The sequence below is a fragment of the Tupaia chinensis genome, unplaced genomic scaffold, assembly GCF_000334495.1.
Source record: "Tupaia chinensis unplaced genomic scaffold, TupChi_1.0 Scaffold000281_1, whole genome shotgun sequence".
Taxonomy (NCBI): Eukaryota; Metazoa; Chordata; class Mammalia; order Scandentia; family Tupaiidae; genus Tupaia; species Tupaia belangeri.
In genome coordinates this window covers 3,676,154-3,703,151 of record NW_006159764.1, presented here as the reverse complement: position 1 = coordinate 3,703,151, position 26,998 = coordinate 3,676,154, and the positions used below count along the sequence as shown (strand labels likewise).

At 35.6% G+C, this 26,998-nt stretch overlaps 1 protein-coding gene across 1 annotated transcript in view; it reads right to left on the bottom strand.

The window, feature by feature from the left end:
• The window catches only part of BCHE (butyrylcholinesterase), a 67,823-nt gene extending 42,034 nt beyond the window's left edge, over positions 1 to 25,789 (bottom strand). The window contains exons 1-2 of the mRNA XM_006150298.2: positions 25,664 to 25,789; positions 16,772 to 18,296 (exon numbers count right to left, since the gene is read on the bottom strand). Coding sequence (XP_006150360.2) covers positions 16,772 to 18,296; positions 25,664 to 25,778 — 1,640 coding nt within the window. The 5' untranslated portion in view covers positions 25,779 to 25,789. The remainder of the gene's footprint in view (positions 1 to 16,771; positions 18,297 to 25,663) is intronic.
• Positions 25,790 to 26,998: the final 1,209 nt, after the last annotated feature.

Sequence of the window (26,998 nt, the reverse complement as noted above, 5' to 3'; positions counted from 1 at the left end):
GTGAAAATTTGTTTGAGAGCATATTTTGTTTCTATCATAATTGAGTCTAGCATTTACATTCACTTATTTATACAAAAAGCTTACTTAAAGTGATGGAAAAAGTTAAAACACAATAAAAATAAATTTGGGTTCTTAAAGAAAACTTTTTGTAAAATTTTTAAGCATAAAAAAGGGTAATCGTAAATGTAAAGATCAATTTCTTATTTAGAAGTTAATCACTTTTCTCATTTTAAATGATCTTTTCATTACGTAGAAATGGTCTCCATTGCACTAAATGTAGAAAAAGAGTATAATTTCATAGAGAAAGCTGAAACACAATCAATGTGGCTCTCTACTATAATTTAGAGGTTTTAATAAATATGGTTAAATTGTACATTATAAGTTTGAATACCTAATAGAATGTGTACCTAAACCCAAAGTTGATGGATAATATTAAGACTCTTAATGTTATTAGAATTTTTATCATTTTTAGAATTCTGTGGTTTTTATAATAATTTCTTTGTAATATATGTAGGTGGCAACCTAATATCTGAAAATCTGACTTTTTATTTTTTTCTGATCTTTCAAATTTGATTAAGTGCATAAAATAGTTCATTTTAGTAAAAGATCACTTGAAAATGTTGTCAGATTTTGGGGCCAACAGGTGATGTGTGGTTAAGGACTCTGGACTCCCACATGACTGACCATGGTTCAAGTCCTGGATCTGGCAGCTTGTTTTCTCACTTTCGCTCTTTCTCTGTCTCTCTTTTACTCTGTCACTCTCTGGTCAAATGAAAATAAATAAATAAAGTCAAATAAAATAATTCTAAGAAAAAAATAAAATGTAATCAGATTTAAAATTCTAGTGTTACAATTAGTTTAAAGATTTTACAAATACCTATTTTCTAGTTTCTGTGTCTTTGATCAATTTATATTTTAGGGTTCATTAATATAATTCAAAGTCTTAACAAATACATTTTATGAAACATTTATTTACCATAAGTTGTCTTTCATTAAGTAGAAAAGAAAACAAAACAAAAATTCAAAACCAAATAATAAATGCAAATGCATTTTCAGAACCTTAGAGATTCAGGTTATGGAAGAAGTAAATTTTATTTGTATCAAAACGTTAATAGTTTAAATGAACTTCTGCCTTTACAATGATAGTCCTTAACTTTCCTCAGCTGACTAACCCTTGAGGAATCCTGAACTGCACATGCTAAGCCCTGCATGGCCCCAAAGCCCATCTTCAGGAATGCAGCCAGTACCTTAGAGATGCAGTGAGATTCTCTGAGAGTTTTCATTCCTCCTTTCTGTTGGCATGAACCACTTATCAGAACCAGCTCACTTCAGTGTCCTCATTTTTACATCTGCTCTTCCTACCAACTTGCGTGCCCTTCACTCAACTTCCATGCAATTCTCTTTGATATCTTTCTCTGCACTTGCTAAACCCCTGCTCCTCTGGACTCCTACTTGTTCTCTGTAGGCCATTAACTTGAGGTGAGGGGTATCTGATTTAGCAAAAACAGAACAAAGGTCCCAGTTAAATGTGAAATTTAGCCAAACACCAAATATTATTTTAGAATAAGAATGCCCCACTGTGGCCTGGTAGTTAAGCTAGCTGGATCCCACATGACTTACCTCACAGTTCAAGTCCCTAACTCTGCAGCAAGAGACATGTTGTGTGTGCGTGCGAGCCCAGGATGCATAAAGGAGGGAGAAATGTAGGAAGAGGGACACAGGTAAGGTTTATTATCTGCTGACGAGAATGTGTATGGCGGTCTCAACGGGGCTGGACTGAGGTGTATATCATGCTGGGTAAAGGCTCTTCACAATATGATGTACAGTGATTTAATGCATGAATAATAATAAAAATGTATATTTAAAAATAAATAATAAAATAACTAAAAAATTTTAAAAAAGAAAAAGAAAAAAAATTAAACGAAAGGAAAAAAGATTGTGGCGTGACCATTTCCTTTGGGGGGGTGCTCTTTCTTCTCTGTCTCTCTGTTAAGCCCATGGGGCTTCCAAAAAAAAAAATGAAGATTTATAGAACATACTTACACTAGAAAAATTATTCTTTGTTTAGCTAAATTTCATATTTAACTTAGGATGTCCTGTATTTTATCTGACAACACTGCAATACTTAGAGCATATCTGTCAGGTACAATATTTTATGTACAGTTTCTCAAATTCCCATAACAATCTAGGAGACAGGTATTAGACTTCTATGTGAAGGAAAGAAAACCAAGGTCAAAGGGATGCAATTATCTGCTCTTTCTCATCCTCAGTGGCACACGAAAATTCTAATAGTGACTCACTCACAGTGTCATGGGTAGAGCAGTATCACAGCAAGATATTGGAGCCATATTGTAAGAGTTAGGTTCAGACCCAGGGTCCATCTAAAAATTCTGGGGGTACTCACAGGTGCCCCCAGAATTCTGGCCACTGGAAGGTTGGAGAGAGAATCATGCCATGGTGAGACCCTGGCAAGGGAATGTCTCCTTGTTTCTCCCTCTCTCTTTCTCTTTTTCTCTCCCATGAAAGAAAGAAAGAAAAATAAGTTTACTAGAAAGGGAAGATGTACCTGGATTCCTCCATCAGACCTCAGAGTTTAATTTGAAGTTCTGGGTTTTAGTAATAGCTGTAGAATTCTCTGCAGTGAAAGTCTCATACCTGGAATAGCTTCATCACCACGCCTGTTGATGGTGATAAGATATTGGTGTGTTGCTGTGAAAATGGGAGTGAAATCCTGAGGAAGGAACTAGCACCTGACAGCAGCTAACACATTTGAGTTGGTGTTATTATTACTAACAATATCAGAAGCTTAAAATTATTAATGCAAAGGCCACGTGGTTATTATTTTCTTGAGAATATGTTACCCACACAAGAGGCAAAATTAATACTATTTATGTGCTGCATGAAAAAGTGTATTCTTTAAGGGCTCAGTCATTGTTATTATCACCTCTTTTATTTTACTTAAACAAATTTATTTTTTTAACAGACATTACATAATACCTCCTTGAATGTTCGAGGACATGGAAAGGGCACTGCGTAACATGACATGTGGTCTCAAGGTCAATATTTTGCCACTGCTTATATCAGCTTGTATAAGAAAAGTTATTTTTCCCCCTCTAGTGTCTGGACTAGCTGTTAGCCTATGACCTCTGAGTCCTACTGTCCAATTACTTGCTTCCTGTCTAAGCCTTCTTAGAAAACAGACTTGTCTCTCATCCTAAAGAATAAAGGAGTAATTCTGTAAGAATTTAGGGCACTTTACAAGTCAATAAGTTCCCATATGACTTTTTCCACCTAATAACTATGGCAGAAAAATTTCTGCTTTAGCTTTCTGATGTTCAGAACACTTGGTTGATTGTTTTGCTTATTCCCCTTTGCTTCCTGTCCCCTGATTCTGCTTAGCAGTGCTCCATGTAATCCAAGGTACCGACAGCCTAAATTCTCACCAAATAGCTTGCATTACATGTACAAGCATTGTTTTCTAAAAATAAATGAAAGTAGGAAGAAAATTATGATCATGTGCGCAGACATCTGCTCTGTCTATAGCCTCTATAAGTAATGTACTCCTGTCTCCTTCAAATTCTGGCTCTGGATATCATCTTCACGCCATTATCAATAGATATCCAATTTATCTCTCTAACCATGACTTCTTCCTTAATTTCCAGACCTTTGTATCAGCATCGCAACATCTGCAGTCCATGTGTCTGCAAAATAGGCACTCCAAACATAAAGTGTCTAAAATAACACTGCTGTACAGGTCCCGCAGCTACATGCTATGCACAGAACGTTAGAGCCCACTGTGGTTCCCGTCCCAGTAGCTTGAAAACATCCCAGGCGCATGTGTGTGCATGCCCCAAATACGGGCAAGCTGGAGAAATGGAGGAAAAAGGATGGCAGTATGACCATGCCCCATGGGGGAGAGAGGGCAGGGAGAGGTATGCTTTTTCTCTCTCTCTTGCTCTGTCTCTCTATCTCTTTCTCCCTAGGGCAAGTACAAGCACCTTCTGGCAATAAAGGGGTAAAATAATATTAATAATACTGTTGATTATACTATCCTGGCCACATTCTGCCACAACTGTTCCTATCTCAAGAAAATGTCACTTTCGCTCTTCTGGTGGCACAGGTCAAACACCTAAGAGCATTCTGGTCTCCACTTACACTCTCTCACATCGAGTCTATAAGCAACTCCTGCAAGAGCCTCCTTCAAAGTATAACCCAAATGCTGCCATTTTTCCCACTTATACCTAATCTGAGACAAGCTGCTGTTACAGCCTCACATCTCTACAAAAGGCCTGCATCCATTTGTCCCTACCAGAGACCTCTTCATAAAAGTTTAGTCCAATTATGCCACTCAACTGCCCCAGACTCTTCATGGTGTAACATTTCATTCAAACCAGATCACAAAGATTTACCCACGTTTTAAATCCTTTCTGGGTCCTTAGCGCTTCTCTGCCTTGTCTCTGCATGGTTTTTCTTCACATGCCTCTTCCAGTCACAGTAACTTGTTTGCTGTTTCTGAAACATCCTAAATACTTTTGTCTTGGGGCCAATACTTACTCTTCTTTCTTTGGAGAAGACTTTTCTCCCAGATAGCCAGAGGATTTGCCCTGTCACTCTGCGCTAAACAACTTCGTCCAAGGGTTTTCGTCACCACCCTGCAGATGATATTGCACTTGCTTGAGGCTGCACTTCATGCTCTAGGCCCTTCACTATGTTTCGTATTGTTCTCAGAGCTCTCATCTCTGCAAAACTCATTGTGCAACCAATTGTTCATTGTCTTTTTCCTTCAACTGGACTTTAAGGCCCTTGAAAATGGAGACTGTCTGTGTCTACCCCACAACACGCACACACGGTCTTTTATTGGCATTTTCTTTCTCTGTTCATGTTTGGTTTGCTGCCGTATCCCCATCACCTCAGAATGCTTAATGCAAACAGCTTTCAAAAACCGGATGTGAATGAATAAATGGAAGGATGAATAAGTAAATCACCAAAATCTGTGACCCAGTATTGCAAAAAAAGTTTAACTTACGATGATCAAGCATTCTATCAAAAGACATAGATTTTTAGTTCAAGGACTTTGAGAAAACATGTCATTTTAATGCTTCCAGAAAACCAGTGAAAGCATAACTAGTACTAGTGCTCTTAAGAAAACCTAAAATTCTGACCCATGTGAGATCACTGGATTACTATTTTCTTTTTAGTCATTTACTAAAAAATATTTTCCTAATTAATATTTTGATGTATCATAAAGCAAGTATCATTCTGATTTATATTCTTAGAGACTGAGACACCAAAAATAATGCCTTCATTTGTATAAAATAAAGACTAACTAGCTTTTACATAATAGACATTGTTGGACTAGTTAACATTAATATTTCATTTATGATAAGTCTATAGGTCATCCCACCAGGTTACTAGGACATACTATGTTCATATAAAGATGTATAGGCCAGTCATGGTGCTACAGTGATAATGGAACACAGTACATGACACTGAAGCCACATGGAAAGGTACAAGTTTCATGTCTCCATATCTCCTTGTATACATCATCACCTGATGGCCAAGGGGTGGATCATGGCACAGAGACGCTACTGGAGGTCTCTCTCTACATATATCTCTGGATCTCACTGTCATGGAAGAACTAAAATTAAAAAAAAAATTATATAAATAAGCACATAAAATTAACCTATAGAAAATAAAAGAGTTTTGTTTCTTAATTCTTGGAGTATTATTGACTAGAAATGAATATTGGAGCAAGAAAAATTTCTTTGTACTCATTATCAATCTGACCAAACATTTTAGTCATATCTGATTCTGAAACAGCCAAGAAACATAGTATTTTATACCATAAAGCATTAAAATTCACATTTTGCTTACTGCATTTTGTTACTTTGTGATATTTGAAGCTATTATGTTATTGCTGAGAGGTTTTCTTGAAGCATTACAGTTACATGACCATTCTTGAAATAATGACTTAAATTCCTAAAACAACAAATGATTGATTAATTGTAATACCAGGCTGAATGTAAGATGTATGAGTGAAAAGAATATTATAATTTTTCCAAATATAGAAAACATTTGGAGAAACAACAACAAAATCATATTATTTCCAAGTAAGCGGATCCCATTTATATAATTATCTGTGTTTTAATGAACCCCCTTACACTAAGAGAGCATTAGTTTTCTCATACTACACTGCCAGAGTGTTCTGAAATGTCTGATCACATATATTTTAACTTGTAACTCTAAATGAATGTGGCCCATTGGAGGTGGAGAAATCTGGCTTCTCCATCCCATTCCACTATCACTGATAGTAAAATATTGCTGCACTCTGAAAGACTTTTGCAAGTGTTCTTACTTTCACTTTCTACTGTCCCATAACATAATTCTTTTCTTCATATAATTACACAAATGCATACCAGATTTTTTTTTTTTACCCACATTTATATTCTATCTGTTAAACTTAAGGTAAGTTACAGGAATGCTGCAGTTAGCATTTCTTGTTTTATTCCTTTCTGAGTAATTTCTCATCTAACTCTTAGAGGAAAAAGATTCGAAGTGAGAGAACATTGATGCTGTCATGAGAGCAATAAAATGAATCTAAGGGGATTTGAGCCCTGACCCTATTGCAAAGTCATCAAAATGTTCCAGTTGGGTTAATTATGATAATGTACCACAAATAATTATAGAATCAGAGGGTAAGGGTTTTTTCTTCACTTTGGAAACTACATGAACTATTATCTGTCATAAAATCTAATTATAAGTCTGATAATAATTGGACTGGATGGCCAGATGACAGTCTTTCACAAACTTAAACTTGTCACTATATCTCATGATGTCTAATTTTAGTCCATTCTCTGCCCTTACCTCTACAGCATTAACCAGACACTTATCAGCATACTAACATGTTAAAATTACAAGTTTGCAACCAAATGCATTTTCTAAGCATACTTAATGACTGCTTTAAATAATTCATGGTGAAGACAGCCTGGTGAATGTATAATACAAGGAAATGAAAGTTAATAGTCTTGAGTCATAGTAAATCTTTGTTCTGTCACCTATTAGCTGAAATTCACTTTTCTTCTTTGGACCACAATTTTCTCATCTGCAAAATGTTAGATAGTCTCATCATTTCAGCATTTTTTTGCTCTAATAATAGAATCCATATACTTCATACCTTGTCAGTGTGATGGTACCTTTGATGTTAAGAATATTTTTAATGGATAGCTTTTTATGTATTAAAGACATCTCCTAGTAAGAAGTCTGTCATACTGAAGTTCTAGAATATTTATTTAGCCTAGTTGAAAAATATAATAAATAAATTCAAATGTAATTAGAAAATTAATTTCTTGTCTTTTTTTTTTTTTTTGGAGAGGGTTTTTGCTATAAGGTGAGTACACTCTCCAGAAAGACAGACAGAGAGACAGATAGACAGACAGAAAGCAAGAAATCACCCCCCGGGGGGATGGCCACACCACAATCCCTTCTCCTCCATTCTCCTCTCAGGATCTTGGCCATGCACGCACATGTGCCTGGCATGAGTTTAAGCCACCAGGTCCAGGACTCGAACCGCAGTAGACTACATGTGAGTCCAGCGACATAGCTATTACGCCAACTGCTGGTCCCCAAAATTAATTTCTTGATGAGATTTGCACAGATACTGTATAATGAGGACAGAGAGAAGCTAAAAGCCTATACAGAGATTTAGAATGAACCAGTAGCACCTGCTCTCCGTTCTAAATTTTTTTGAACTTTTCATAGTTTTTTTTTTGTTTTTAAAAACATAAAATGACTCCAGGAGTATAAAAAGGACAGCAAGACGATATACTCATTTTGAAAAAATGTGGAGTGAAATACCATTTCAGTCACTTTATTTCTTGTGTCACATGCATGTAAACAAGATCAAAATATGCCAATTGAATGTTAGGCATTATTAATCTAATTTTACCTTATAAATGCTAAAAAATTCATTATTATAGGATAGTCCTAGTACTATGATGAACTTAAGATTATCTGTATGAAACGCCTTTCCCTTAGAGTGTCTATTTAAAATCAGAAACGAAGGCTACTTATGCTAGGAATTTGTTAAATCTGTAATTTCTGACAATTAGAATTAAAATTTAGTTTGTATCATATGCCTATTTTTAAATTGTACTAATTATTTAAAAAGAATCTCGTGTACTAACAAAATACGGATTGCATTAATATAATCTTGTCTATTTTCAGTTACAAAAGTCAAAAGCTGTTTCTTATGTATTTTTTTCCCAAATCAGTTAACTATGACACTGAAAATTTAGTAACACATTTTTGTTTTGATTTAATAAATCTTTCCTTTTGTGATAAAGTTAATTTTTATTTATTTATTTTTTTTCCCAGAGAGATTTCTTGTTATAGGGCTTGTGTACTTTCCTGAGAGACAGAGACAGGAAGTGAGAAATCATCTCCCCGGGGGGATGGCCACTCTGCAACCCCTTCTCCTTCATGCTCCTCTCAGGATTTTGGGCATGCATGCAACAGTCACTTGGTATGAATTTTAAGCTACTGGGTCTGGGACTCAGACTGCAGTCAACTATGTGGGAGCCCAGCAATCTAACCATTATTCCATCTGCTGGTCCCTAAAGTTTTAAACTGTAATAAAAAAAAAACAAAACCTAAGAAATAATAAAATACTATGCTATGAAAATAGCCATGCTGTGATGTTTCTTAAAACGTAATTTGTTAAGTTACTTTCTGGTTTATGATATCAACATTGACTAATACAGAAAGTTATGTATGATAACATTCATTTCTGGCAAGAACCATTAAAAATATCAACCCTTTTATAGGGGCTCTGAATAATGACTTATCACTGAAAATATAAAAAGCAAGTTTGTTGACACTTTTGGAAGTTTGGCTTCATTTGTTTAAAATAAAATTGATTGATTAATTAGTTGGAATCAGTAAATTAACCATTCTACTTTTGTTTTTGAAGGAAGCAAAGTTTAATCATATATGAGACTATACTGAAGTTCTTTATAATTAATAAGAAAAAAATAATTTTTTTTATGGAAATTCACTTTTCTTCTTTGGACCACAATTTTCTCATCTGCAAAATGTTAGATAGTCTCATCATTTCAGCATTTTTTTGCTCTAATAATAGAATCCATATACTTCATACCTTGTCAGTGTGATGGTACCTTTGATGTTAAGAATATTTTTAATGGATAGCTTTTTATGTATTAAAGACATCTCCTAGTAAGAAGTCTGTCATACTGAAGTTCTAGAATATTTATTTAGCCTAGTTGAAAAATATAATAAATAAATTCAAATGTAATTTGAAAATTAATTTCTTGTCTTTTTTTTTTTTGGAGAGGGTTTTTGCTATAAGGTGAGTACACTCTCCAGAAAGACAGACAGAGAGACAGATAGACAGACAGAAAGCAAGAAATCACCCCCCGGGGGGATGGCCACACCACAATCCCTTCTCCTCCATTCTCCTCTCAGGATCTTGGCCATGCACGCACATGTGCCTGGCATGAGTTTAAGCCACCAGGTCCAGGACTCGAACCGCAGTAGACTACATGTGAGTCCAGCGACATAGCTATTACGCCAACTGCTGGTCCCCAAAATTAATTTCTTGATGAGATTTGCACAGATACTGTATAATGAGGACAGAGAGAAGCTAAAAGCCTATACAGAGATTTAGAATGAACCAGTAGCACCTGCTCTCCGTTCTAAATTTTTTTGAACTTTTCATAGTTTTTTTTTTGTTTTTAAAAACATAAAATGACTCCAGGAGTATAAAAAGGACAGCAAGACGATATACTCATTTTGAAAAAATGTGGAGTGAAATACCATTTCAGTCACTTTATTTCTTGTGTCACATGCATGTAAACAAGATCAAAATATGCCAATTGAATGTTAGGCATTATTAATCTAATTTTACCTTATAAATGCTAAAAAATTCATTATTATAGGATAGTCCTAGTACTATGATGAACTTAAGATTATCTGTATGAAACGCCTTTCCCTTAGAGTGTCTATTTAAAATCAGAAACGAAGGCTACTTATGCTAGGAATTTGTTAAATCTGTAATTTCTGACAATTAGAATTAAAATTTAGTTTGTATCATATGCCTATTTTTAAATTGTACTAATTATTTAAAAAGAATCTCGTGTACTAACAAAATACGGATTGCATTAATATAATCTTGTCTATTTTCAGTTACAAAAGTCAAAAGCTGTTTCTTATGTATTTTTTTCCCAAATCAGTTAACTATGACACTGAAAATTTAGTAACACATTTTTGTTTTGATTTAATAAATCTTTCCTTTTGTGATAAAGTTAATTTTTATTTATTTATTTTTTTTCCCAGAGAGATTTCTTGTTATAGGGCTTGTGTACTTTCCTGAGAGACAGAGACAGGAAGTGAGAAATCATCTCCCCGGGGGGATGGCCACTCTGCAACCCCTTCTCCTTCATGCTCCTCTCAGGATTTTGGGCATGCATGCAACAGTCACTTGGTATGAATTTTAAGCTACTGGGTCTGGGACTCAGACTGCAGTCAACTATGTGGGAGCCCAGCAATCTAACCATTATTCCATCTGCTGGTCCCTAAAGTTTTAAACTGTAATAAAAAAAAAAAAACCTAAGAAATAATAAAATACTATGCTATGAAAATAGCCATGCTGTGATGTTTCTTAAAACGTAATTTGTTAAGTTACTTTCTGGTTTATGATATCAACATTGACTAATACAGAAAGTTATGTATGATAACATTCATTTCTGGCAAGAACCATTAAAAATATCAACCCTTTTATAGGGGCTCTGAATAATGACTTATCACTGAAAATATAAAAAGCAAGTTTGTTGACACTTTTGGAAGTTTGGCTTCATTTGTTTAAAATAAAATTGATTGATTAATTAGTTGGAATCAGTAAATTAACCATTCTACTTTTGTTTTTGAAGGAAGCCAAGTTTAATCATATATGAGACTATACTGAAGTTCTTTATAATTAATAAGAAAAAAATAATTTTTTTTATGGAAAAGAGGATTGTACTCCCTGGTCAATGACAAGGTATATTTTAATATGTCGTTGAGGTAGGTATATTTATATTTCTCTTTACAGATTAAAAAATGGCATAGAATGTTAAGTAATTTGCATAAGGTTGTACATAGACAGGCTCTGTGGACAGATTAATACTAGGCATTTCAGGTGGCGAGCACATGTGATCTGAAGGACTGTGTCACTGCATTGTGAATGGTTCTCCCTGAAGCTGTCTACTGAAGAAGCTCTGAATACAGCATTCGGAGCAGGTATAGCCAACAACATGGTCTCTGCAACAATAGAGAGAAACTGGAGGAGTCCTGGAACCATGATCTCCTCTCCACTACAGTATACTACTAATTATATTTGGGTTATTTGTGATTAGTGCTCTGGTCTCTGTTATAAACCAAATTTGATTTTATAGATATCCTGTTATCACTGGGGTAGTGCTGAGACTATGTCAATAAGTGTTACTAAACTAAATTTTTTGACCATCAAGTTATTGCTCAGTAGACTGACTTGTGGGCATACATGTTGTAGTGATATTCCAATACATATTAGTATGAGTATTAAATGTAATGCATATCTGGACCTATGTGCTATTTGGGAGAGATTTAAATTTATTTTATAGATGGAATTAAGGCAAAAACAAGAGCAAGTGAAGTGTATTTAGCAGTAGTCCAATTAGCAATGGCATAACATATCATGGCTTCTATTTCGTAAGGAATATTCAACATTTCAGCTAAAGATATTGAATTTGAATACTACTTAGTATTATCATTAATTATTTTTTGACTTTTTTAATAAAAAAATAGTCCTTCATTACAAAGAAAGAGAGAGAGTAGAAGAAAGGCAGGCACTCCCAACAGGGTCTTCACACCACTCCTTTTTAACATAGTTTTAGTCAATGTCATCAGACAAGAGAGTTAAATAAAAGGCATCCAGGAAAAGAAGAGGTGAAATGATCTCTATTTGAAGATGATATGATGTCATACATACAAAACTCAAAAGAATCCACAAAAAAACACTCTTGGAAATGATAAATAAATATAGTAAAGTAGTAGGATACAAAATGGACATAAAAAATCTATAGCATTTTTATACACCAGCAATGGACAAACTGAGACAGAATTGAAGAAAGCAATCCCATTTACAATAGCTATAAAACTAATGAGATATCTAGGAATAAACCTTACCAAAGACACCCAACATCTCTATAAGGAAAACTATGAAACAATGGAAAAAGAAATTAAAAATGATAGAAAAAAGTGAAAAAACATCCCATCCTGGAATAGAAGAATTAACATAATAAAGATGTCAATCCTACCCAAATTAACCTGCAAATTCAATGCAATTCCAATCAAATTACTAGAAATATTCCTCACAGAAATAGAATAAACCATTCGTCTGGAATTGTAAAAGGCTCCATATCACCAAAGCAATACTTTGCAAGGGGAATAAAGTAGGAGGCATCTCACTTCCTGACCTCAAAACAAACAAACAAAAAATTACAAGGTTGCCATAATTAAAACAGCATGTTATTAGCACAAAAGCAGACAGGTAGGCCAATGGGACAGAATTGAGAACCTCAAAATAAACCCCAAAACATAGTCGACTAATCTTTGACAAAAGGCACAAGACTATCCAGTGGGAAAAGGAAAATCTCTTCAGCAAAGGGTGTTGGGAGAACTGGATGTCCACCAGCAGAAGAACGAAACTGGATCCTTATCTCTCACCACTGACAAAATCAACTCAAAATGGATTGAAGATCTAAACATAATACTTCAAATTATAAAAATACTGGTGGAAAACACAAGAAAAACTTGTGGAGACCTTGGAGTAGGCAAAGACTTCTTAAAAGAGACTTCTGAAGCACAGACAATAGTTCCAAAACCAGAAACATTGGATTGTACTAGGCTGAGAAGCTTCTGCACAGCAAAAGAAACAATAATTAGAGTGACAAAACACCCCTCAGAGTGAGAGAATAAGTTTGCAAAGTATACCTCAGATAAGGAACTGCAAACCAGAGTATACAGGAAACTTAAAAGACAGGAAATTGAGCTGGACAGCCAACTGTCCAAAGAAGACCTATGAACGGCCAAAAATATATGAAAACATGTTCAACATCTTTTATCATGAGTGGAATGCAAATCAAAACCACGACGAGATACCACTTAACCCCAGTTAGAATGGCTAAATTAATAATAATAATAATAATAATAATAATAATAAATGCTGCCAAGGCTGTAGTGAAAAGAGAACTTTCCTACACCATTGGTGGAAATGCACATTAGTATATCCACTGTGGAAAATGATATGGAGATTCTTTAGAAACCTACAAATAGAATCAACATAGGACCCAGTAATTCCACTCTTAGGTATTTAACCAAAAGATAGCAAAACCCTCATTTGGAATAACACTCATGTTTATTACACCATTATTTACAATTGCTAGGACATGGAATCAACACAAGTGTCCAAAATAGATGAGTAGATTGAAAAAATGTGGCACGTGTACTTTATGGAACACTATTCAGCCATAAAAAAAATGAGACCTTGAGATTTGATACCAAGTGGACCAATATGGAGGACTTAATGCTCAGTGAAGCAAGCCAGTGTATGAAAGACAGACTTTGTATGTCCCCATTCAATATACATTGATTGTCTGTGTTATATAGCAGAAGCTGAAAGTTTGGAAAGTTTGGTAGCAGGGAGGGCAATGGTAGATACAAAAAAAAGTAAGGATAGGGGTAATACGGGGGTGGGTAATAGAGGGAAGAAGGAGGGGAAGGGGGAAACGACGTTTTTAAATGACACAAAAATGACGATAATGTATATGGTAATGTCTTTGTCTTGACTGATATGTATTACATTCATGTTAGAAAAAGCATTATTGTACATTGTAAAGATATACAGTGATTAAATGTAAATTAGAAGATAAAGAAAAATAAATGAAAAAATAAAATGGATAAAACTAATAAATAATTGAAAGAAAAATAATAAAATACTTTATGAAGGTCAGCAGGTGGCAGAGTGGTTAAGATGCTGGACTTCCACGTGGCCAACCGCAGTTCAAGTCCTGGACTCAGTCACTTGAAAATCATACTAGGTACCTGTGCATGCCTGCCCAAGATCCCAGGAGGAGACTGGAGGAGAAGGGATAACGGTGTTGCCCTCCTCTCAGGGTGTGTGTGTGTGTGTGTGTGTGTGTGTGTGATTTCTCCGTTTCCTTCATACTGTCTCTTGTCTCTTTCTGTCGCTCAGCAAGCACACATGCCCTATGACAAAAACTTAAAAATTAAGGCAAAACAAAACAGAAAAACACTTTCTGAATCATAAATTTGAAAAGTAATTTTTCTTAATGATAATTACAATTCCAAGTTCTACTTTCACTTTCTTAATGTGGCCTTTTGGAATTGTGGGAAAGTACAGAGAAGCAGAATTTCTCCACCTTGACAAATTGACATTTTGGAACGAACGAATACTCATCAGGATGGAGTCGCCATGCTGTGCTTCACGGGGATGTTTAGCAGTACTCCCCAGCCTCTGTCGGCCTATCTCACACATTTGCTCAGTTATGACGCGCACAAAAGGCTCCAGCCATTGTAACATGCTTCAGGGGATGGAGAGAAAGGGTTGGGTGAGGAATATCCACCAATGAAAACCATAAAGCTAGAATATCGTGTCTGTGGTCACAGTCTTTCTCTGGTGATTACACAAGATCTCTAGAAAAAAGAAATGAAAGAACAGGAAAAAAGAAAGAAAGAAGGGAGGGAAGCAAACATGGAGTAAAAAAAAAATTAAATGGAAAGTTAAAAGGAAAACCAGGAAGCAATTTTATTACTGTCTGTATTCTTTTTCATAATAGAAAAATGTATGACAGATTAATTTTTTTTTGAGAGATTTTCGCTATAGGGCGCGTGTGCTTGCCAGACAGACAGAGAGAGACATAGAGACAGAAAGCAAGAAATCACCCCCCAGAGGGGATGGTCACACTGCAATCCCTTCTCCTCCATTCTCCTCTCGGAATCTTGGGCATGCACGCACACGCACCCGGCGTTAGTTCTAAGCCACCGGGTCCGGGACACGAACTGCGGTTGACTACGTGGGAGTCCAGCGACATAGCCATTACGCTAACTGCTGGTTCCCTGACAGATTAATTTTTTATGGCTATAAGGATTCCTTTTGAAACTTATATTTCAAATTTCTTTTTTCATTATTTATACTGGTTCAAAATACTCCAAAGCATAAGATTATTTTCAGGTTGCAAATATAGTGAGAAAAAAAGTCTTATTTTATATGCACATATTTAAAAACATATTCCAACAGATTATTTTCTTTTGACACTTGAGAACATAATATTACAATATTTATAGCATGTGAGGGAAAACATACTCTTTCAAGAAGTCTCTGGTTATCTAATGTCAGCTATAAGACTACTCAAATGGAGAAGAACTTGGGAGCAGCAAGTGGAGTGGTTGGTAAAGCTCTGGACACTCCCACATGGTCGACCACAGTTTGAGACCCGGACCTGGTGACTTGCTTTCTCACTTTCCTTATCTCTCTCTGTGTGTCTCTCTCTTGTCAAATTAAAATAAATGCATGAATAAATAAAATTAAAAATAAATAATTCTTGAGAAAAATAACAAATGGATAACAATTCTCCTAAACATCAGGACTATCATGGCTGCTGTGAAAAACAGGTTATCTGAGAGTTCTGAACAAATCTGTTATGAAAAACAGTAGGCACCATGGCACATCTGAGGGTCTACCTCCTCATCATCTCTCCCCTCCATTTTTCTGAGCAGGCATGACTTTCTTCCCGTGTCAGTACCACAGTACCAAGGACAAACATTAGAGCATGAGAAACTATGTCCCTACTCTGCTAAAATCGGTGAACATAATGAACTGCAGGTTAAAAAACATTGTCACAGTAATTTCAGTTCTCAAAGCAAGAATCTACCTCCCTATAAACTTTAGCTAACTTTGTTAAAGTACTTTGCAATACTTTGGAGATGAAATTAGGCCATTTTTGTTTGGTTATTTAAAAAGTATATTTATTTATTTACTGAGTGAGTGAGAGCAAGAGAGTGAGAGAGCGAGAGAGAGAGAGACAAGTCTTCTCAACAGTCTCCACATCACAATCCTCTCCCAGCCTCGCACAACCTGGATGGCAGGCCGTGTGCACATAGACCACATGTGCAGAGAGGTGCTGGGACCAGAACCTGGGGCCTTCCTAGGTGGATCCTACGCTGCAGAGCATTCCATTGCAATTATGCCACTCTCCCGTCCTCATGCAATACTTTCTATTAAAGTTCTAAGATGATTCTTTTCTTTTTTCATGTTTATCCTTTCGCAAGCATGAGAGGTATAGAAAGAGAGAGAGAGGAACAAATCACCCTTGAGAGCGTCTCAGTTCCACAATCCTCCCTCTCCCTTTAGCCTTCTTGGCCAGTCAGGATTGGGGTGCATGCACCCTGTATGTGCAGGTCTACCCGGAACAAAACCCATGATCTTCCACACGATTCCACTTACTTGCGTAGAGCGTTACCCTGCTCCACCTTTGAGCACTCTGACATAAGGAATTGAAACTCACTACATAACAATATAAAACCAGCCCAGGAACAAAGAGAATAAATAATTAAAACTTCTGTGTCTTTAAGGACATCTACACCAGAGACCAAACAAAGCTAAGTGAAATGAAACAAACAAAACCAGAGAAGAACAATCACAAAAATCATCACTTACCCATATTTTGCAAAATTTGCCCAATATTTCATTATGGCTCTACTTAAAGTTTCTTCAGCTTTTGTGTAATTAACTCTTCTTTCCAGAGGCAAGCCAAAAACAAATTCAATTTCATAACCGTGCATCACTCCCATCCATTCTGGCCAAGGGAGTTTGGAGGATCGGTGTTCAAAGTAGTAGAAAAAGGCATTATTTCCCACTTCTGAGAACTTCTCGGTGAAGTCCAAGGCAGGACAGATAATATTGTAATCCCCAATCACATCATCCAAGGCCTCACGGTAGTTTTCAGGTCTCTGGTCACCTACCCAGTCCACATAGTGGAAAAGGATTGATTCTTTTCCCAATTCACTCACTCCTGGAAAAAATATTTTCAAACCTTCTTGAAATTCCTTTCTAGTGATGAGACTGTCATTATCTTTGCTGAAGCCAGGAGCACCATATACTAAAAACGCTGTCCCTTCATCCTTATTAACACCTGCTAAGATCTGGGTGTTTTTGAATTGTCCCAGTTGGAGTAATGTGTCTGGCATATCAGTGAGAAAGTCTCCATCCACAATCGGACCAAACTTGACTGATAAAAGTGTATCGTATGGGACAATAAGTAGTTCATTCAGAAGAATTTCCTGGGGATCTTTATTTCGAAGACATTTGATGGTCTCTGTCTCATTCTCTCTAGAGCAACTGATCAATTTAGCTAAAGTCAATGTTCTATTCCTAGCTTCAGAGTGAGTGGCTACCGCCCAAGGGGCATTAGAGGATCCACTTTGCAGGATAGCTCTGGTGAACAATGGGTGGCTTCTGGGACAAAGCAAATGAAAACTAACTGAAGCTGCTCCCGCACTTTCTCCAAAGAGAGTTACACTTTTGGGATTTCCACCAAAGGCTGCTATATTTTTTTGGACCCACTGAAGTGCCATCTGTTGATCAAACAAGCCCAGATTCCCTGGGGCCTCTGGATTTCCTGGTAAAGCTAAGAAACCCAGGGCACCTACTCTATAGTTCATTGAAACTACAATAACTCTCTCGACTCGAGCCAGAAACTTGCCATCATAAACAGGCAGAGATGACGTTCCAGTCTGGAAACCACCCCCATAAATCCATACCATCACAGTGGCATTTTTTGGTTTGGGTACTGGAATCCACACATTCAGATATAAACAGTCTTCGCTCAGGTCAGTGTTTGGGTTCCACATCTCGGCTCCATGGAAGCCTGGGAAACTTCGATCTATGTTCTGATAGCAAGAATTTGCATACCTCGTGGCGTTCCAAATATCAGACCACTTGGCCAGGGATTGTGGCTTTTTGAATCGAAGTCTGCCAAGTGGTGGCTGTGCATAGGGAATCCCAAGAAAGGCTGTCACGGTGCCACCAAGAACTGGCAAGTTCATCCCTCTGACTTTCCCATTCTTGGTTGTAATTACCGTGTCTTCCTCAGTGTGTGACTTCCCGATAGGCAGGCAAAGCAGAAGAAACCACAGGAGAAATTGGATACAAATGATTGTACGCTTGCTCTGCATTTTGATTTCTGAAAGAGAGTAAGTAGGAAGTTTTAACTGCCCAGATAGATAGTCAAGTACGCCATTGAAAATAATTATGATACTTTTATGATTCCTACAAATGATGAAACCAATAAATCTGCATGAACTGTAAAAGATGTGCGAGGCAAAAAACAAACAAACAAACAAACAAAAAAACCAAAACAGGAAATGGTTTGAGATACTTCAGATTTCAATTTAAAAGTGAAATAAGTGGAATGGAAAGTAGAGGTTATTTGACTTTGGGAATATTATCAAACCTCAGGAAGGAAGATTTACTATCTTAAGAGGGGAAAATTCACACCAACCCTATGTAATCCTACTTCTGTACCATACAGAGCCACACAAAAAGTGGCAGCTAGTGGCAGTCTACCCATGTCAGCTCTAATTTCTACTCTGGTTAGAGGAAAAAATACAAGCCCATGTATTCTCCGAAAGGTCATGGCTGTCTGGCTTTGACAGCACGAGGCTATAAATGAACAACCTTTAAGGCTGGGTCCACTTGTACCCTTGTTCTTTTCTGTCCACGGTCCCTTCTCTGGTCCTTTCTGCCTGGTAATTTTGTCTGCTGTACCATCCTAGCCTATAATCAGAAGAACATGTAAGATGACTTATTTATAGCATACTAAGTCACAAAAATATAGTAGTTGCCATTTATCTTACAAATTGTGAAAACTAACGAACCTCCTACCATTATAAAAACCTATGGAAAAAAAGCAAAGGAAGGACTAGGAATAAATACCCATTTCTCTAAAATTTGATAATCCTGAGGGACCTCACTGTCTGAATGACAATGTCAAGGAAGAAACTGACTGAGATGAAATTTAAACTCCAGGATTAGTCGACACACATCTGTTAATTTGATAAGTCCTTAAAGTAGACACAACTAGTTAGCAAAGTTGATATGTTAGCGTTGTCAGAGTTACTCATAGGTTCATACTTAAATACTGAAATCAGAGGACTAGAGCTGCCATGTTCATGGATAAACAAAAGTAATTTTTTAAAAGAAGAACAAACGAAATTGCCCGGGGGGTGTGTACATTCACTAAAGAGAGAGGGAAAGTGAGAAAGCGACCCCTATGGGCAATGGACATGCTGCAATCCCTTCTCAGTCTCTCTTTCTTTTCAGGATTTTGGGGCTTTGCATGCACGCATGCTCCGGATGTTTCTCAAACCACCAGGTCTGGAACTCAAAGTACACAGTTGGCCACATGAGTTCTGGCTTCCCTAATCACCTTGTCATGGGCTTGCCTGCAAAGGTAACTTTGAGACCTACAGAATCATAAATATTCAATATTTTATTAAGTAATATTCATTTTAGGACATAAATAGATGATTTGAGGAGATTACATTTTTTGAAAAGTTCATAAGGCAAAAATGAAGGAAATCCTGTCACGGGAAGCAACATAGGCAAGTCTGGCGTACATTATTTTAAATAAAAAAAGCCAGGTGCAAAAAGAGAAAAGTCACATTTTTCACTGACTTGTAAAAACTAAAAACTTGTCATCATCAGTTTCAGCAAATAGAACAGTTGCTATTAGAGGTTGAGAAAGGTAGAGGACTAGGGAAATGTTGGTTAGAGGATACAAAATTAAGTTAGAGGTGAGGAAAAAGTTACAGTGGTCCATGGCGCAGTAGGGTTACTAATTTAAATAATCACTGTATATATCTAAATTGAATGTTCCCAACATAAAGTAATGATAAATATGTGAGATGAGGAATATGCTATTTACTCCAATTTGGCCATTATGCATTATGTTTATATACTTATAAATCATATTTTAACTCATAAAATTGTACAATAATTATGTATCAATTGAACAAATAGCATTGAATATGATTGCAGATCTCAGTGTATTTTAAATAAAAACTTGAAAACCAGATTCTGAAACTCCATGTGACAAAGAATAGAAAAATGTAACAGATATCATTGAAAAGAACTAACGTTTGAATATATACACAATAAATGTGGTTAAAGTAATCAGCTATAAACATTATATCTCATTCACATAACAATAACAAAGGTTTATAAAAGCACAAAACCTTTCCTGCATTTTCTTTCTGATTTTAAAGTATAAATTCAGTATAACTAAAAAAAGTAATCCATAAACATTGAGTATTCATATGTTTTCGGTTTCCCAGTGGTTTGTTTTAACTTAGATTGTCTCAGAAGACAGAGAACATGGCCTGATACCTATATCCCAGACTTAGGATATTCCCATTTTAATTTTTAATTTTAATTTTTAAGACAATTTGCCAGAGGATTGCATGCATTCACTAGAGAGAAAGATAAGGCATCTTCATGGGAGGTGGACATTCCACAATCACTTTTTCCTCCATTTTCCCCAACTTTTGGTATTTTGGAATGCACACACACACACTCTTAGCATGGTTTTCAAGCTGCCAGGAAAGGGATTTGAACCTCAAGGTTGGCTATGTAGGATCTAGCCATGTTAACGACCAGGTCACTTATAGTTCCAGGCTGGCCTGGAATATTCACATTTTTTAAAAATTTATTTATTTATTTATTTATTTTTATACATGCAATCACATTATTTAGCTTAGAAAGTGAACTTTTCAATATGTGAACATTTCTCCCCAGTCCAGTTGATCAAAATATCTTTAACAGATAACACCCCTACCTCCCCATCCCGTCGATTCTCTGTCTCCTTATCCCTCCTCCAAATGTCCTTAAGTTAGCTTCACTCACCATTGTTCAAAGGACAGGTAGTGATCAGCAAGTCCTCTTTAATATATCTGAATACAGGAATCCATGGTGTACCACTCTTTGTTCTGCATATAATAGATGTCGCCATGTCTGTATTGTCTATAGCCATGTCCATATCTGATTCTATCAATACATAACTGTATATTCACAGATATCTATATAACCTATAATAATAAGGTTTTTTAAAAAAGCAAGCCACAAGGTTTATCTATATGTTCTTTATTATTTTTGAGAGATGTTTTACTATAGGATGCATGCTCCTGCCAGAGAGACAAGAGAAATGGAGAGACAGAAAGGGAGAAATCATTCCCTGGGGGGATGGCCACACCACAGTCCCTTCTCCTCCATTCTCTTCTTGGGATCTTGGGCATGCACACACATGTACCCAGTACATGGGACTGGAACTGCAGTGGAGTACGTGGGAGTCTAGGGATGTGATGGTTGTACCATGAGCTGGTCCCTATCCTCTATATTCTGTTTGGATATGAATGGATTGTGCAGGCCCAGTGCTGGCTAAGGCAGCCCTTTCTCCCCCGGCCACTCTCTAATGTTTCTGTGTCACTCTCTAGCACACGCATGTGCCCTGTGGCAAAAATTCAAAACAAATATTGGATGTGTGCTAAGATCAGTACATTCTATTATTAAATTATATAATATTTGGACATTATTTTGATATGATATTTAGGTATTATTACAAGAGTAACAAATATAATAATAATTTAAGTGTTGGAACTTAGCACATAGCAGTGAAATGTTATATTTCCTTTTGTTGAGAAAGTTTTTTTTATAGGGCACATGCACTTGCCAGAGAGACAGAGAGAGATATATAGAGAGAAAAAGCTAGAAATCATCCCTCAGTAGGGATGGCCACACCACAATCCTTTCTCCTCCAGTTTCCTCTTGGGATTTTGGAAAAGCACCACAGTGCATGAGTTTTAAGCCTTCGGAACTAGGACTTGAACCACAGACTATGTGGGAGTCCAGTGACATAACCATTATGCCATCTGCTGGGCCCGCAATTTTATATTCAAACAGGAATTTTAGTGGAACTGCTACTACAGATTTCTTTTTTATCCATTCCTCATAATTACCAATTCCTTTCTTTTAAATAAATACAGTTGGACATTCATAAAAAAACAAAGTACCGTGATGAATATTTTTCTTTTTTTTAAAATTGCTTTGGAAAGGAAGGAATATAGGACCAAGCTGTCTCACTGTAAGCTGTGTTTCAAAATTAATACAGCATTCTTCTTGTCTAGCTCAGTCAATGTTCTCTTAGTTACCCACAAAGATGGTTAATTCCTTGATTTTATTTTAATGTTATTTTGTGTTTAAAAAAAGCAATACCATATCCTAATAGTTTTTGGTCTCTGGTAGTTTTCAAAATTTTGTTTTATGAATACATTATTAATTCTACTGCAAAGCAAGTATAATTCCTATCCAAAAGTATTTGTTTTCTATATAATTAGTCAATGTGATAATTTTAATTGTTTTTGTTTTGAAGTAGTGACTATAACAGATAAAATGCTGTATATCATTTCTCTCACTTAGCTTGGTTTGTATAAGTATTTCTTACATGCTTTTATTTATAGTTTATTCTAAATAGATCTGAATGTTATAAGGTACTATTTATATGAATTAAAATCTTTTCAACACTGATAAGTCATCTCCTTGTACATAATTTAACTATTAATATGCAAAACAATTGTTAAGCATGCAGTCCTTGCAGGATTGTCAATATAATTTTAACATACATGGTACTTGTTGAAGAGTATTACATAACATATGATTGAATCTGCACTGAATATTAAAATATGCATAAGTTTGAATACTCATAGTGTGGTCCTACTTTGTCTTTTCATTAAGCTACATTACCTTATTTAAATAAGCATCACTTTGTCTTAATGATCTTATGCTTTCTATTCTAACATATGCTCTACAATTTTTCTACCTGAAGACAATTAAATTTTAATATATTTATTACATCATTAAGCAATCTAAAGAGAAATAAGGGAAAAGAACACTAAGAAAATGGTACTAGTCTATGTCTTCAAAACTTTATTAACGATTGAAATAGTAAAACTCAGCCTTTCTTCTGCAAATTCTAGTGCGATTGGCTACTGTCACACTAAATATACTTTAAACTCTGATAGTAGATAGCATGTTTATCACAAAGATTGAAAGAAAGTTTCACGCAAGTTCAACTGAGTATCTACATTTAGATTACTTACCTTATTGAAACAGTATAATAGTATTTAATAATTAAACGTAGAGAATGTTTGTTTGGAGTTATAAAAGTAAATGAATAATGGAAGTGATAGGGAGGAAAAAGCCCGAGAATGAGTATTATAGTGCCTTTATTTTCTCAATGCTCCAAGGTAACAAAATTCACTAGAAATTTTGGGAAAATTCTATAAACTTTTAATAATATAACTTTCAAGATAAAAAAAGGTAAAAATATTATTTCTTTCTCTGTGTGTTTTAAATTTAATTCTTCAAGTAGTATCAGAATTCCCTGATTCAAGAAGATATAAGTAAAGTTATGCTGTAATATTTGAGTGTAATAAAACTGCTTGCTATGAACAGATCTTTATTTGCCAGCTATTTGCCATAACTGGATATCAATGAACTTTCCAAAATCATGGACCAGTTAAGGACTTCTTAATGGACAGTTAAGCAAATATTCATAATAGTTTTTAGAATACGGAGTTTTCCACATTTAAAAATGTTAAACTATATATTTCTATTTTAAAATGAAATCTCCTAATAATGGTGGGGAAAGCGCTGTCAGGTATTATTAATATGATCTGGAGCAAGCACCCCTAAAATGTAATTGGTCAAATCAAAACAACTAAGTCTTTATGCCAAACCTAAAAAGCTTGTTTTGTTGCAGGCTAAGTGAAGTGGAGAGTTGAGGAAGTCTATTTATAAATAGACTATACCACTGTCTTTCAGGGATCCTTCACATACCCAGTAAGGCACTAAAAGGATGCGTACAGAGAAAAGACATCATGCATTAGGTATGAGAAGCATGGGATCTCTGAGGTCACGGACCTCAATCAGGAAGAACATTCGCAAACTTTAATTGCATGCATAATTTGAACATTTCACTAGGTATTAGATTTTTGGGGGTTTATTTGGAAATTCATTTGCTCTTAAGTTGATATGTATGCAATTATAACTCTCTAACATCTGAGACGATCTATTTGTGGTAAGCATCAGCAGATTTTAGCATGGAAGCATCAAAATGAAGAAAAAGCATAATTTTAATATTTATTATCATTAAGTGTTACTAAGAACTAAATAAAAAAAACTACATTTGTAGATAAGATGTGACTTAAGAAATTATTAGCTTACTTTTTATAAAAATGAAATATAGAATTGACCTAGATTTTTTTTTACATATACTTAAAAGAAGTAAGACGTTATAAATAAGAAAAAAAAAACTTAGGAGAATGAAATAAAACTTTAAAAATCCAATTAAAAATTGTATTTGGTATCCTTAAGGTCATGTTATTTCATTTTAATTGAGAAGTCTACAATTTACATTTGAATTATAAATCCATGCTTTAAAAGCTCATTCTTATCCTTAAACAAGGTAACTCTTTATTTAAGTGAAATATAGCTATTAATCATAGATTATAATTAAAGAACTATAGATTATATTACAGAAGGCATTGTATAGGTTAGTGATAGTAGTTCCTGACTGAGTATAATCATGAAATACATTTATAAAAATGTAGAAGATATAAAATAAATATAAATATAAAATAGAAGCCATAATAAATCATTTCATTCATATTTCAGTTTACTTTTAACCATTCATACATTTTATACTCACTGCTTAATTCCTTGATTAAATTGGAACTAATTTCACCAAAATAATTGCAGATTTTTACATGTTTTTTGTAAGAAGTCTAAAATTTGTTTATCTCTGTAATAAAAATATCAAGTATAAGCTGTTTTGTTACAATTTAAACTCACTTACAAAAAAGAAGTAGAACAAATGTGCAAAGAGACAAGTTTGTAAATCAAAGTCAGATAGAGGTTTTCCTTTAGCATAAAAAGAACTTAGATCGTTCATTTGCCAACTGATATTTAAGTCGAAGAAGACAAAATGTTGATTGAGAAGTGCCCTGTTAAACGGAACAGTTAAGAGGACTATTCATTTCTTGCCACCTTCAAAAAATTAAAAAAATAAATAAATAGGAAAAAAATATAGGCTGGCCAAAGACTGCTTTTTGGTACTCTGTTAAGGAGAGATTCACTAAACAATGCATCTAAATTACTTTCATATTTATTTATTTATTTGTTCTGTAGGAAGCTCACTAAGAGCCTATATTGCCGTGATTCCACAAGTGCCACTGTCCTCTACACCAAGTTGAATAAACTCAGTTCCCACAGCCGTTGGTTAACTGGACTGAGTTTGCATTCACTGAATAATAGGATGATTTGATGCATGTGCCTGCTCGCTTGCTTCATCTATCCCATTTGCAAGCTTCAGTGACTGTTCCCAACAGAACGCCAGAGGGGCACGGTAAACACGTGAAGAGCTCACACTCCTCCAACAGAACCAGTTTCACAAGAACTGGCAATGCTACAGAAAGGTGTAAATTCAGAACAACTTACCGGACTCTCTGCAACAAAGATGATAAAGTTTGCAAGTGGTGCAAATCATGGAATACTTCAGGGAAATGCAGGATGCAGCTGCTGCTCCAGCCTGTAAATTGGACTGCACTGACATTACAATCAACTGTTACTGACAAAGCTCGCGAGAGTTGGCAGCCGCAACTTGATCTAGAGGCAGCCAATCTTTACTTTCTGACATCTGTTCGGAAGCTCATGGTAGGAATGCGATAGTGATTCATTTTACAAAAGTCTCATCGGACTGAATGCTTTACAATTGCAGGCGCTCTTCTATGAGAGAGAGGGTGAAAAAGGTATAGAAGCTCCTTTAACTTAAAAGAAGCTGAATGTGAACTGGAAATAATACTTCTAAAAACACCATGAGAACTTTCAAGATTTTTTTCCTTTCCATTGAATGCACGTGCTTGTCTTAAAATTTAAAGATGTGCATCTCTCTAAGTAAATGCTATTACTGAAATCTGTTGTACCTTCAATCTGTGCCAATTGTGGAGTTATTTAAAAAGAGATCATAAAGGAGAAAACAGGAAACAAAAATAATTACTCTGCAGATAAAAACTGTAATAAATCAAAAGATGAGTGATATTAGCGAAGTGTCTCTGGTATGTATTCTCTTCCAACCGCCTTCCCACTCCACTGACTGACTTAAGACATATGAATTTCAGCATCAGTAATTCACTATTCAGGGGCCTCTGCCGGCTGTCATATTGAAAAGCCACAATTTTCTGGTCAAGACAAGTAAAATGCAATGAATGACCTTCACCAAAGGCTATAGAAAAGATACATTTGTCAGCCAGGAGTGTGAGCACTCTGAAGAATTTATGTTATTCAGGTTTATCTTCCTTGTCGTAGATATTTGAGAAAATTTTAAAAATAAATAAATGAAAAGCTTGTAATGAACATTTTACTGCCTATCTTCCCATGTAGTTATATTTTAAGGACTTGGAAAGAATAGCTTTCATTTTTTATTTTATTTGTGTTTTACTTTTTAAAGAAAGTTTATTCATGGGACCAGCAGTTGGCATAATGGCTATGTCACTGAACTCCCATGTAGTCAACCAGGATTCGTGTCCTGGACCCGGTGGCTTAAACTCATGCCGGGCACATGTGCCTGCATGCCCAAGATTCCGAGAGGAGAATGGAGGAGAAGGGATTGTGGCATGACCATCCCCCTGGGGCAGGGGTGATTTTTCACTTTCTGCCTCTCTGACTCTCTGTCTTTCTGGCGAGCGCATGTGCCCTATAGCAAAAATCTCTCCCCCCAAAAAGGAAGTTTATTCATTTATTCTCTAAGTCAGAGACACAGAGATACAGTGCTCC